General features: G+C 51.3%; 2 protein-coding genes across 3 annotated transcripts in view; one reads left to right on the top strand and one right to left on the bottom strand.

The window, feature by feature from the left end:
• The window catches only part of Bbs4 (Bardet-Biedl syndrome 4), a 43,837-nt gene extending 43,161 nt beyond the window's left edge, over positions 1-676 (top strand). Inside the window, exon 19 of the mRNA XM_013518828.1 lies at positions 427-676. Within this exon, the coding sequence (XP_013374282.1) occupies positions 427-676 (250 nt within the window). The remainder of the gene's footprint in view (positions 1-426) is intronic.
• Adpgk (ADP-dependent glucokinase) overlaps positions 219-13,402 on the bottom strand; it is a 31,797-nt gene continuing 18,613 nt past the window's right edge. Inside the window, exons 4-7 of one of the 2 annotated variants that reach the window (XM_005393601.2) lie at positions 7,346-7,466; positions 4,495-4,691; positions 3,829-3,927; positions 219-1,715 (exon numbers count right to left, since the gene is read on the bottom strand). In XM_005393601.2, the coding sequence (XP_005393658.1) occupies positions 1,161-1,715; positions 3,829-3,927; positions 4,495-4,691; positions 7,346-7,466 (972 nt within the window). In that variant the 3' untranslated portion in view covers positions 219-1,160. The remainder of the gene's footprint in view (positions 1,716-3,828; positions 3,928-4,494; positions 4,692-7,345; positions 7,467-13,402) is intronic. The other variant, XM_005393602.2, reaches the window with a different exon arrangement.

Genomic DNA, 13,402 nt, shown 5'->3' with positions numbered 1-13,402 from the left:
GCTCACTGCACTGCTGGGTTCCTACACAGCTTCAACCGAGCTACCTCATGCTGGTGGCCTCTGTCTTTCTAAGCCCTCAGGGGGACAGGCCTACCGTGCAGGCTTAGTGTGAGGGACTGCCTGACCCAGTGACAAGGCAGACAAACAAGATCAGAGTGACATGGCAGTCTCAAAAGTAGAGTGAGCTGCAAACAAATTACAGGCAGACTTAAGAGTCCTGAAATGTAAATTGTTTTTAATATTTTTAAAAGCACACAGAAGTCTTGATTTATAAAAAAATAAATATATACCATGGCAAAGTTATTCATGATCCCGGAACTCTTTTGAGGTCAAATTTTAATGGATGCATCAATGACAACATAAAACATACACGGTCTGGTACAGATGCACGTTCTAGTTGTAAAAGTAAGCTCCTTCGCGGCTCAGAAAGAATCAGGCTTCTGCTGCAGAAAGCACAGCCATCCTGGGCGGGGAGGCCCGGCAGCCCGGCCTCGGCAGCCTCCAATCCAAGGAGCCCAGGCAGGAAGGCCCCGTCCCCGGCTCACGGCGGCACCCAGGCTTCCGGACACCTGCACCGCGACTGGCTCAGAGGCTCCCCGGAGATCCCATTTCTGCTGCAACCGTAAAGCACGGGAGGGACCTTTCTACCTGTACTTGTGGCCCTGACTGTGTCTGAGAGCAGAAGACCGAGAAGGTGTATGCTCACTGAATACTGTCACTGTCACACTCCATGGAACCGAGACCCCTCGGGAAGCGAGCTGAGCCCCAGCACCCCCCACCAGGCGCCTCGCCGGTGTGCGGGGACAGGGTGCTTTCTCTGCCTGACAAACTCTGGTGGGCAAAGAAGTCTGGCTTAAATTACTTGATGACACTGCAGAAGTTGGAGACTTGGGAATTGAAGCTTTTACTCCTGCAACACACAACATGAGGAACAAAAACCCAGTCTTATTAGTAGAGAACGAAATCTCAGTTCAAAGACGTGTTCCGACGGGCTTGCCAACAGGCTGGAATGTATCTGCGCAGCTGAACCTGCTGCCGCTTCTTTGGCTGTCTTCCAGTTAGGTCTAGAACTGACACCCTCCGTCCTGCTTTCCGAGCTGCTTGCTTCCTGCAGTCCTTCAGCCGGCTGGTGCTCAGCTCAGACACCTACCACCGCCTTCCTAATACTGAGCGGGGACTTCCGAGTAGAAGAGGCCTTCCGCCGAGATGGCGTCCCCGAGGCCCACAGTTCGAACTGGATCCTTGCACACCAGCACCGGAGTGAAGTAGAAGGAAATGCCCCCGCGGTGCCACTGCGCCACAGGCTCGCTCGGGTTTAGCACGATCCTGGAGCCCCCCTCTGAGTGGGAAGTTGTGAACTCTCGAGGCGCCAGCAGAGACACTCGGCTGGCGTCGATGGTTTCAGTGGCGCAGGCCTGAGTTCCGGCCACACGAGCCCCGGCGGCCACGGCTGCCAGCTGGTTGGCCCAGTGCCCATCCACTGTGGCCAGGATGTGGTAGACCAGCGTGTGGAAGTGGATCCTGGTGAGGTCCGAGGCTCGGCCATTGCTCCTCCCGTGCTCCTTCAGGACCCAGAAGAGGATGTCACTGACCATACCCACATCGGGAACCCCGCTCCAGGCGCTCAGAGAGGCGTGCGGGCCCGACGCCGACTGGCTGAGGAACAGCAGCTCCTGTTCGTTGAGCCCGAGGGAGGTCACTGCAGGAAAGACCTGCTAACAGAAACAAGGACAGGTCTCTTGCTGGTGGCCACACCCAGCTCCTGACAGCGCAGGACGCAGCCACTGACTACGTGACACGGACAGCGGGCATCTTCCTCTCCCCTCAGTCTGCCTCTCCTATGGCCACCGTGGCTCCTTGGGACACTGCGAGGCTGTGCTAGTGCCGTTGCACATCTGGGTTTTGGTCACGCGCCACGGTGACGAAGGGCAGAGGGCTCCGCCTGTCCTCCGCAGCGCCCAGCTTCGGCCCCTAACACACAGCGGATGCTTAGAGGGGCAGGCTGGGTTCCCAAGATGAGCAAATAAATACGGCTCTTTTTTAAAAAGTGAAGACACTCAGCTTCAAAAAGAGAAATATAAATAAACACTACACCGAGACACAGGAGTGAACCCACAGGTGAGTTCTGGGTGCCGAGTAATGATGACAGGCCAGCGCGGGAGCATTGGTGATGACAGGTGCTTCCCCAGAGAGGGGCGCTGACAGCACCGCAGCTCGGGACCTGAGGCAGCGCTCTGCTGTCTCGACTGTGCTGTGGGAAGAAACTGCCTCCCAAAATAAAGTCTATTTCAAACAAACAAGGTGGGGTGGCGGTGAGCTGGGTGTGTAGCTCAGTGGCAGAGCGCCTGCTTAGTATGTTCGAGGCCCTGGGCTCCATCCCTACCACCCCAGTATTGCAGAGGAGAGGGGGAAAAACCAGTGACATGTGTAAATATTGCATTGCTTCTCTGCTGTGAGAACCCTTAAGTGTAAATAGGGACGAAAATGCGTAATAGGTATGGTGAAACAGGAAGAAGTGGTTCAAAAGAGAGGGGAACTAGGGGGAAAGGGAAAGGAAGGAAGAGAAAAAATGATAAAAGAAGGCTAAATGGAAACAAAGCTTTGTAAGTAAGGAGAGAAAGAGGGGTTGAAGGGAGGGGAGTGGGAAGAGAGGAATCCAGATGTATCACATACAGGTAGGTGCCCTATACCGAACATGATCATTAGGTGTAACGAAATGGTACCAGTAAACTTAATAAAGCAGCAAAACCAAAAACTGCCATTTTCCACCTAACACGAATATAAGTTTTGGTTGTTTCCCCTCTCCCGCCACAACACAAGCTTATAATCACATTCCGGTGGCAAGGTTAGGGGAAACAAGCCCGGGCAGTTCCGCGAGTAGGAAGTAAACCGGTGTAATTCCCAGTGAGGGCAAGCTCAAGACCTCGAATGTTCGCTTATGCTCCCCCGTTCAGCAGTTCTACTGAGATTTCACGCTAAGCGAAACAATGCCAGACGTACTCACTGCAGCACCCTAAGGAAGAGCGAAGGAAGTGACACTCAAAACGCCCCCCGGGAGGCCCGCAGGGGCACAGTGTGAGCAGCACCCACACCTGCACCTCGGCTCCGCTGCCGGCAGAGCCTAAGGGCGCTCTCGGAGTACTGGCTCAGCTAGCAAGGAAAAGGCAAGGGCAGAGCTGTACCCAGCGTGGAAAGCGCTCTCTGGGTATAAAGGTGCACATAAAAAGGATGCGTTCCCACGTTTTCTTACACATGTCAAGTCTAACTGGAGAGCTAGGTAAGGAGGTCCTGGGGTGGGTACCAGCAGAAGAAGGGGACATGGTGGGGGACAACTTGACTTTGTTTCTGAACCATATGTTGCCAGGGAACAGGTTAAATAACAGTGAAATTGAAAGGAAAGGTAAACTGAGTCATAGAGCAGGGGAGTGGCAGAGCTAGCGCGCTAGCCTATGTGTCCTGCGCCCCACTCAGGCTCGTCCCAAGCACGCCACCGTCCAGAGGCAGGCTGGAAGTCTCTAGCAGCCTGCCGGCGAGCCACTCAAGGTCACCCAAGCTTCCTGACTTTGTGCTTCCTGCGATTTACATGAAAGCAGATCAGCTGGGCTTTCTGCTTCCTCCTCGAGTTCTGCCAACACCAGTCACCCCTGCCTCCCTGTTCCAGAGGGAGAAAGGTGACCCACAGCTGCTTGCTCGTCTGCACTGCCGTGTTAGGGACAGGCCTAGGGCCTTAGCCGGCTCCCTGGGGACCCAGGGCTGGGACACAACACCGCACCTCAGTGAGCCATCCAGGCTCTTCTAGCAGGCCCAAAGCCAGGCCAGGGGGATTACCTGCTGCACGATGCTGCTCATGAGCTCCCTGTTCGTCATGCTGGCCAGCTCCAGGTGCACTGGAACGCCGGTGGGGATGTCAGCAATGGAGGTGACGACCTACATGGGGAAGAGGACAGGACTGCCATCAGGATGGAGGAAGCTGGACAGGGGGGAAGAAAGACGAGGTCCCAAGCAGTCTGGTGCCCCTTGTAACTGCCTCCTCAGCGTCCTTGTGAGCCGCCAGGACTGCGGGTCCCCACCACCTCTGCGGGCCATAGACACGTTTCCAGCAGGGAACTACGCTCTGCAAAGAACCATCAGATTACAGGGTCGGAGGCAAAGGAACTGCCCGTCTGGATGTGCTGCCAGCCTATCCCGGGGTCTAAACTGAGCGGCCGGCTCCAGCTGCTGGACAGATGTGCAGGCACCGCAGCATAGCGGACGTGAAGCGCGATGGGACAGGTAACACAAAGGACACGAACTACAGAACCTGCGGCTCGCAGGCACACTCAGGTTAGCACAGCAGGCAGAGGCGTGGCCAAGAAGCTGCCCTGCCCTGCCCTGCGCAGCTGCTGCCATTTGTCCTCGGGAGACGGGACCTAAGGCGGCACAAGACACAGAGGCTGTGGCAGGAGCCTGAAGAGACGCCTGCGGAGGGCCGTGGGAGTCCCCCAGTGCCGTTACCTCCAAGAGCCTCTTCTTCTGGAGCTCCTTGCTCTGTCCCTCCATCATGTGCAATCCTGAGAGGACCACCAGGTCAGGCTGGAACTCCTCCAGGCTAGACACAAACGCCTCCAGCGCACTCATGGCCCCGTTGGAGAGGTCGTGGGAGAAGATGAAGCGGTTGGCGTGGGGAGCTTTAACCTGGCCCCACTCCTCCCCTAGAAGAGCCCAGTCGACACAATGGGAAGAAAAGGAAGAGGCGTTCAGTGTCCTGGCCGTGGGGGCCCTGGTTCCGAGCCGACGGCGATGGTCTGGAGTCAGCACGGCGCTGCATCCACAACAGTGGTCAGTACGCAGACTGACCCGAACCTAAACCCAAATCCAGCAAAGAAACCGAAACTGGGCAGGGGCTCCCTGTGCCTTTTCGTGGTGGCCTCCGAGTTCAAGGAGAGCCCTGCTGTCCCCTAAGTTCTAAACACAGGATGCAGTCACGCCCGGTGCACCCTCCATGGGACACACCGCCTCTTTGGAAGCCCGGTCCCCCGACGCACCCCCGTTTAGCTGGAATCTGGGCAGGCTGAGTCCCAGGGGCCACGCTGCCCCCTGGTGGTTTCTGGTCTCTGAGGCGCCGTGCAGCAAGCGCTGCCCAGCCACGCTCGAGGCCGCGCCTCCTGAAATGCTCAGCCTTGGCCGACTCTCCCTTGCCCAAGCGGACTGGCTACTTCCTTCCGGGCCCACCGAAGCACCCCTTGGGGGGCTTGGCACACACTGGTTCGGTCGGGCGCCCGAGCCGAGGATGCGGCCCGCAGCGTCTGTTAGCCCATCCTTACTGCCTCGCTGGCACCTGGCGACAGCGCGTGTGTCAGCAAAGAGCGCTAAGTGAACAGGGCACAGACTGATGACCTGAAAGACCACGACAACAACAACAGAGCTATGCACTCTGGACCCCAGGACAGCGCGGGGGGAAAACCGCATGGCGTGGATATTCCCCCCGGCAAGGCACGGAAACGCTGCGCCACACAGCATCCGAGATGAGCCGGCTGCTGCAGGGAGAGAGACGCAGAAATGAACCGGTTTCCGCAAGGCAAGGACAGCAGGGGCTACGGCAAGCTGCTCACCGGTTGCACCCGACACAGGACTGATGGAGTGGCCCGAGAAGCAAGCAGGCTGGAACCCAGCCAGGGACGGCGCCCCTCTGCTGACAAAGCTCTGCATGTGTCGCCGCAAGCAGCCTCTCTTCCCAGCGTCCTGCCCTTCCCTCAGCCAGGTCAGCGAGACCTGGGAGCGACTGCCTGCGTCCCAGCCCCAGCCTGCAAGTGAGCTGCCCTGGGCTGGGTGTGGGAGAGAGAAAAACGAGGTGACAAAGCCTGTCTGAAAGCGGCCGCCCAGGTCAGGGAGGCAGAGGACAGTGCTGTGAAGAGAGCTGACCTGGGGCTGCTGCCTAAGACTAGGCCCCCACCTATGACAATGTCACTTTGCCTCAAGCCTGATGGAAGCCACTGTCTTGTCCGAAGAAAGCTGAGGAGCAATGAAAAAACTGAATGCAAGGCTTACAAATCCAGGAAGGGGCCAGCTCGCAAGTCCCACAGCAAGGAAGTTGGGTGCAGTGGGTGCACCTGTAATCCCAGCACCTGGAAGGCTGAGGCAGGAGGATCGCTGCGAGTCTGAGGCCAGCTTACCCTACGTAATGAGTTCTTAGCCAGTCTGGAATTGTGAGACTCTGTCTTACAACAGCAAGGCTTCCTGAAGACACCCTTCTCTCTATTGGGCAGTCAACCATCGGAAGTGACAGAAATGAGGAACCCCAAAGGTGCCCGGCTCATGCTGCGGATGACGAGGGAGGTGGCAGAGACTGGGCACCTCTGAGCTATGGCAGGCCCTTCTGGGCAGTGGGCAGGTTCATTGAGCTGCTCACACTGCCCTGCCCCACCACTGCACACAGGAGGGAAACCACTACTATTTCCCAGGAGGTGGCGTGAGAACAGACGAACTCAACGTGTGTGCCGTGAAGTGTGAGGAGCCTTCTGCCTCTGATGTCCAGACCCTGCCTGTCCTGAATTCCTACCGAATGCTAGTAAGCACCCGAAGGAGAACCGGAAGCAAGCCCCAGTTCCTGTGTACTGGAGAAAGGCATTACCTTCAGGCTGCACCACCTTCCCACCCAACGTGACAGTTCATTACTCACTCCAGCAGGCAAGCGTCTCTCACTCACTCATTTGGAAGCAGTTCACCGACAAGCATTAGGTACTGATTATTGTTTGTTTGGGGGACACTTTAACATGAATTAATGACCTGTTGAGTCAGAAACCCAAGACTCTTGAGTTCTTAGCAGGGGAAAAGATAAAGGAGAAAGGATATCTGGGTGTAAGAGTCTTGCAGCAATCAGCCCCCTGGTCTTTAAAACACACCATCTATGGGGAGGCTGGATTTATAAACACTGGAGTACACATAATGGAAAATAATATAAGTGATGTTAAATATGAAACACTCATTCACATCCCAAGGCAAAAATAAAGCACTCCCAAGAAAGTCCGCCAGAGACCTGGAACCAATCGTTAGCAGATGGGAAGTCGGGTCAGAGAAGCCCAGGGCGGAATCCAGCAGAGTTAAGCAAACACTACCTGCCCTGCTCTCTTCTTAGTCATACAGGAAAACTTTGTAACTGTTTAACACATTTCCTTCTATTCAAGATGCCCGCTTTCCTGCAGCCCGATTTCCCTTGGGTTCAGGCGAGCTGTCTGCTGACCTGAGAGTTTCCATCAGGCTGAACAGGATCCCGCGGACTCGCAAAGATCAATGTCCGAACTCACAGCCCAGGCGGAGCACACACAACCCCCACCGTCCTCTCGTGGCCCCTTCTCACTTCCCTTACCTGCCTGATACTCCAGAATGAGGTGGAACTCGTCCGCTTCCTGCAGTGACTCTGGTGGGACAAACACGTTGTCATCAAGAAGCTTATGGAGCTTTGGGCCAACTGGACCGCAAAGGAGAACCTGCAGAGGAGCAGTAGGAAGTAAGTGTACTGGGAGAGCGGCCCCTTCCTACACAGCCTGAAGAGTGGCCGGTCGGCTGCACTCAGGCCAGTTCTATTCATTACAGAGTTGCTGGAATCCAGTCTCACGTCAAAAGCTCTTGGTTTGGAAGCGTGCAGTAAAGGGGTGCCTGGAGGACATGGCCACAAGTACCCAGAAAGGAGAGAACAACGTAAGACCCGAGTCACAGCCGCTGGGTTGTGGCCCATCCTCCCTGTTACGGAATGTTTCCTTCCCCAGAATTTACAAGCTGAAGCTCCACTCCAGTGGTATCTGGAGATGGAACTTTCAGGACATTTAAAGATCAAATGTGGTCCTGAGAAAGGGAGAGATGGCATGCACGCCCAGGGAAAGGCCAGGGCGAACACTGCGACAAGGTGACACCTGCAGGCCAGGGAAAGAGCCCTTACCAGAAACCGAACCCTGAGGCAACCTCAACTTTGGGTTTTCCAGTCTCCGGAACTACTTAAATCAGTAGTTTATGACATTATGTTACTACAACAGCCCCGGCAGAGCACAACATTCTATTCCATTCCTAAGGTATCTTCCTTTTATTCACACAGTTTATTTACAGTTTAGATCTCAACTGTCCCCAGATTCTCCCGTGTGTGGACGGGGACTGGAGCGTGGGGCCCCACACTCCTCAGCGGATTCACCCATGGATGAGTTCAGGCACAGCATGTAGCCAGGAGGTGGGGCCTGGCTGAGGCGGGGCCCTGGAGGGAGCACTCTTGTCCTCACTCCTCCCTTCTCTCTGCTTCCTGGCTGCCATGCGGTGAGCACCTTTTCTTCTGCCAGCCTCCTGTGCCATCCTGACTCACCTTGGAGCCAGCTGACCATCGACAAACCACGAGCCCAAATCAGTCGTGGTGGGAAAATGACCAAGACGCCCCGTGCAGGCAGCACTCCTGAGCTGCTGTCTGCCCCAGCTGCCCGATGAAAACACTCTCTGAATTTGACAGGCACAGAGAGGAGGGGGATCTAATCTGTGGGATCAAGCACCTCCTGTACTTAACTATTATACGGACTGCACAGACTTCCAGACGGGAAAATCAACGAGAACCTTTTCCCAAGCCTTTCTCTTCAGCTCCAACCCGGCTCTCTCCCCGGCCACTCCTAGAAGCTATTTCACGCCAGCTGCTGCCCTGCAGTCCCAATGAGAAGGTGCTGCTTCTGCTGGGTCCCTCAGGACTGGGGCCAGACTCAAACCCACTAAATATCGAGGGCCTCGGGGAGGAATGCAACACAGGTCCCCAGAAAAGCTCAGTAATATTCAGGTCTGCGTGCCTGCCAGGGACTTCAGAGAGCATTGTACGCGTACACCTAATTAAGACACCTCAGCCTCAGGGTAAAAGCACACCCCTCTCCCTTTTCTGAAAATTCTTGCCCCACTACCTTCTCTCTTTTTCTTTTTGCTTTTGTTTAAAATATTTAATTTTTACAGTATACTAACATTTCAAACTAAGTGTTGACAGAGGCTAAGAGTATAGATGGGGATTAACAACAGATGTCAGGGCCTGGTATGGTAATCCCAACACTCAGGAAGCTGAGGCAGGAGGATCGCTGTGAGTTTGAGGCCAGCCTGGGCAACACAGTGAGTTCAAGACCAGCCTAGGCTACACTGTCAGTTCAAAGCCAATCTGAACTACACAGCAAGACTCTTGTCTCAAAAAACAGAAACAAACAAAAACAACATGTCAGAATGGTTACCTTTAGTAAGCCTAAATCCCTCGTTTATATTTTCTTGTTTTTTTTTTTTAAATGAGACAGGGTTTCACTTTGTAATTCAGGCTGGTCTTGAATTCACTATGTTGCCCAGGCTGGCCGTGAACTTGAAGCGATCCTCCTGCCTCAGCTTCACAAATTCTGGGATTACAGGGGCACACCACCACGCCTGGCTTCTGGTTTGTATATTCTACACACATTCATAAAACTGCTTTTAAATCATTCCTAAACAATACTTATGCCTCAGGTCATGACAAAAGACAAATAATTCAGACATTTATTCTCATAGAAAGCAAATCTGGATTAATCTAAATACTATTCTTCCATTTGTTCTGCCTCCTGAAAATATAGGAAATGAAGATACCTCCTTATTTGGATTTCTTGAGTATATTTTATTAACTACTGAAATAAGTGGTGATGGGCCGGGGATATAGCTCAGCGGCACAGGTGCCTGCCTGGCAAGTGCAAGGTCCTGAGTTCAATTCCCGGTACCAAAAAAAAAAAAAGAAGTAAGTGGTGGCAACCCACTTTCCAGGTCCTCTTCTGTCCTCCTTAGACAGAAGCTATCTTTCTCTCAATAAGTTCTTTCTACTCTTAAAAAAAAAAAAGAAAAAAAAAAGAAAGAAGTGGTTAAGACTTTCCTGACACTACAGTTTCCATTCAGAACCAGTACAACTGGCCAGAGTGGCTGACAGCTAGATGTATAGCAAGGCTTTGCCCCTACCCTTCTTTTTTTGTTTTTGTTTTGAGAGACGGGGTCTCCATATGTAGTTCAGGCTGGCCTTGAACCCATTATGTGGCCAGGCTGGCCTCAAACTCACTGGGATCCTCCTGTGTCAGCCTCCCAAGTGCTGGGATGACAGTGTGCGCCACCACGCCTGGCAGGATTTAGAGCAGACTGAGACATAAACATTTCTGTCCTTCAACCAGAGAATGAGGGAGGAGAGAATTACGGGGTTTCAGTGACCCTGAAAACGTGTCACCTTACAGTTCTTAGAAGTGGCGGTATGGCATGTACCTGTGTAGGGTTTGTTCAAAGCCATGTGCCTACGTCTTGATAAGACAGAGCTCTACTGGTGGCCCTGAGTCAGCAGGTGATACAGCAGCCCCTCCCTGACACTAAAGCCTCACACGAACCCAGCAAACTGTCAGTACTGAAAACAGCTGTCACTCACAGTGTGCAGTTTACCAAAGTCCACTGTCAACCACAGACCCTTTTCTTCCCGAGGCAGTGAAGTGTGGAAAGCGGGAAGGAGTAAGTGCTAAATGCATCCCTTGGTTTCCAGTGCTGAAAATGGGTGCGATCTGTGCATTTTCCTGCTATGAGCTGGAGTGTTTCGGACCTGAGGGGTGGGTAGGCATAGCACTCCTTTTCTCAGCCCAAGAATGTTACTAAGGGGTTGGGGATATAGCTCAGCGGCACAAGTGCCTGCCTGGCCAGTGCAAGGTCCTGCGTTCAATTCCCAGGACCAAAAATAAAAGAATGTTACTAAGGAACATCATCTTGAAAATATTCCCACGTGAGACATACCTCCCAGTCAGCTAAAGTAAACAGTAAAGAAAGGAAAGAAAATTTAAACAGAAAAGAACACAAACTGCTTACATTTGTTCCAGTAAAATTATGTAGAAGAGAAAAAAATCAACTATATACACAGTACTGAGACAAACCACTCACTAGTAACTACTCATTACTGCTTGTATTAAATGACAAGTCAGTATTATTCCAGTATTTAGCTTCTCCCACTCTATTTCTTCTGCCTAATTCTTGGCTACAATTTAAGGACCGGAAATAGTAAGGACTGGATTTACTCTCCAGCAAAACAACAACAAAATATAAACAACATACATGAAACGACCGTTTTTAAAGCACTTGGACGTTAGGCAAAGAGCTGCACTCAGTCCCTAAGGACAAGAACGTAAGCGCGTCCCACGGACGCCTCGGCACAGCAGCAGGCAGGCTCCAGGTGTGCAAGCGAAAGGACGCGCCGCGGCGGGGCAGCCCCCAAGCCAGGGGAAAGCCGCACTTCAGGCAGAACTACAAGGAGACAGGATGGAAATGCGGATCTAGACAAAAAAGACAAAGAACACAGAGCACCAGAGATGGTCACGCTGGGTAAGTAAGCAAGATTCTTTTCCTTATTCAATATCTTTAAAAGATAAAAGCTGTTTAAAGAAAAATACTAACCATGTACTGTGAGATTCACAACATATGTTGAAGAAATATACTGCAATAATAGTACAAAGACCAGAGGGAGAAATGGAAGTATATTTTAAATTCCTGTAGTACCCATGGAGCTGCAGTATCCCTTGAAAGCAGACTGTGAGAAATTACATGTGTATCCTATAAAGCCTAAAGCAACCACTAAAATAACAAAGGATTACAGCTAATAAGTTGGAGAAGATAAAATACAATCATAGAAAATAATCCAAAAGAGTACATAAAAAGAGGAAAAAGGTTGTGAGACTCTCTCAAAAAAAAAAAAAAAAAAGAGAAAGGCTGGGCGTGGTGGCATACACCTGTAATCCCAGTATTCAGGAGGCTGAGGCAGGAGGATAGTTGTGGAGTTCTAGGCCAGCCTGGGCTACAAAGTGAGCGCAAGGCCAGCCTGAACTGCATAGCGAGATCCTGTCTCAAAAAGACACACACACACACACAACCAGGAAAAAGGAAATATATAAAGGATGGATGAACAGAAAAAAATTTGCTGGTATATTAAGTTAGCTTTAAACCTATCACATTACATGTAAATGGTCCAGACACCCCAGGTACAGTCAGGAATGGCTTGGTGGATTAAACAGCAAGCCCCAACTTTATGATATCTGCAAGAAATGCACTGTAAAACACAACCAGGTTAAAAACACCAGGATGGAAAATGATTCGCCAGGCTAATGCTAATCAAAAGAAAGAGGAATGCCTACCTTAATGAGACAGACTTTAGAATAATGATAAAGGGTTAATTTATGGAGGAGACAGGGTTTTTCTGAGCATCTGTGCACTGAGTAGCAGAGCTCTGAAACCCACGACGCGAAAACAGAACGACACAGGAAACAGTGTCCACAACTGCAGCTGGGGAGACGCTGAATCCCCTTTTTAGTAACTGATAGATCAAGTACACAGAAAAGTAGTAAGAGACTATTTATTTATTTATTTATTTAGAGACAGGGTCTCGCTATGCAGTTCAGGCTGGCCTTGAGCTCCCTTTGTAGCCCAGGCTGGTCTCAAACCTCCAGCAATCCCTCTGCCTCAGTGTCCCGAGTGCTGGGATTACAGGCGTGTGCCACCACGCCCGGCTAGTAAGAGACTACTTAGAAGACTAGAACAACACCATCAACCAGTTTGAGCTACCTGACATTTATAGAACACTCTACCCAGCCACAGGGAGACCTTTAGATTCTTTTTTTTTTTTTTTTTTTTTTTTTTTTTGACCTTTAGATTCTTTAAACATTTCCAACTGCACAAACAGTTTCACCAAGACACATCATATGCTGTCCATTATAAACCCCACTAAATTTAACAGAAGTTTGGTCATGGAAAGCACATGTTCTGAGCCGAATGAAATTAAAATAAAAACCAGCCGGGCATTGTGGGGCACGCCTGTGTTCCCAGCACTTGGGAGGCTGAGGCAGGAGGATCGCTGAGAGTTTGAGGGCAGCCTAGATTATATAGCAAGACCTTGTCTCAACATTCCCCTCAAAAAACCAATTATAGAACAATATTTGAAAAACTGTCAAGTACTTAGGAATATACCCACCTCTAGCCCACAGACAGCATACTAAATGGCACAACTCAAGAAGTCAAGAGGGAAAATAAAACAGTGTATCAAGACCCATGGCAGCAACTAAAGCAGGAAAATTTAAAGCACTACACACTTATATCGGAGAGTAGGAAAGGTCTCAAATCAATGACTTTGGCTCTTTAAGTTAAGAAGCTAGAAAAAGGAGACCTAGTTAAACCCAAAGTAAACAAAAACCAATGAAATAGAAAAGAGAATAAAGAAAAATTCAAAAGCTCATTATTTATTGAAGAGCAGTAAAAACGATCAGCTTCTAGCCAATGCTTAGGAAAACAGAAATCACAAAGGGCCAACATCAAGAACGAGAGAGAAGGGCCGGGCGTGGTGGCACATGCCTGTAAGCCCAGCACTCGGGAGGCTGAGGCAGGAGGATCGTTG

Source organism: Chinchilla lanigera, unplaced genomic scaffold (genome assembly GCF_000276665.1).
Source record: "Chinchilla lanigera isolate Chin_1 unplaced genomic scaffold, ChiLan1.0 scaffold00049, whole genome shotgun sequence".
NCBI lineage: Eukaryota > Metazoa > Chordata > Mammalia > Rodentia > Chinchillidae > Chinchilla > Chinchilla lanigera.
This window is presented reverse-complemented; position numbering and strand designations above follow the sequence as displayed.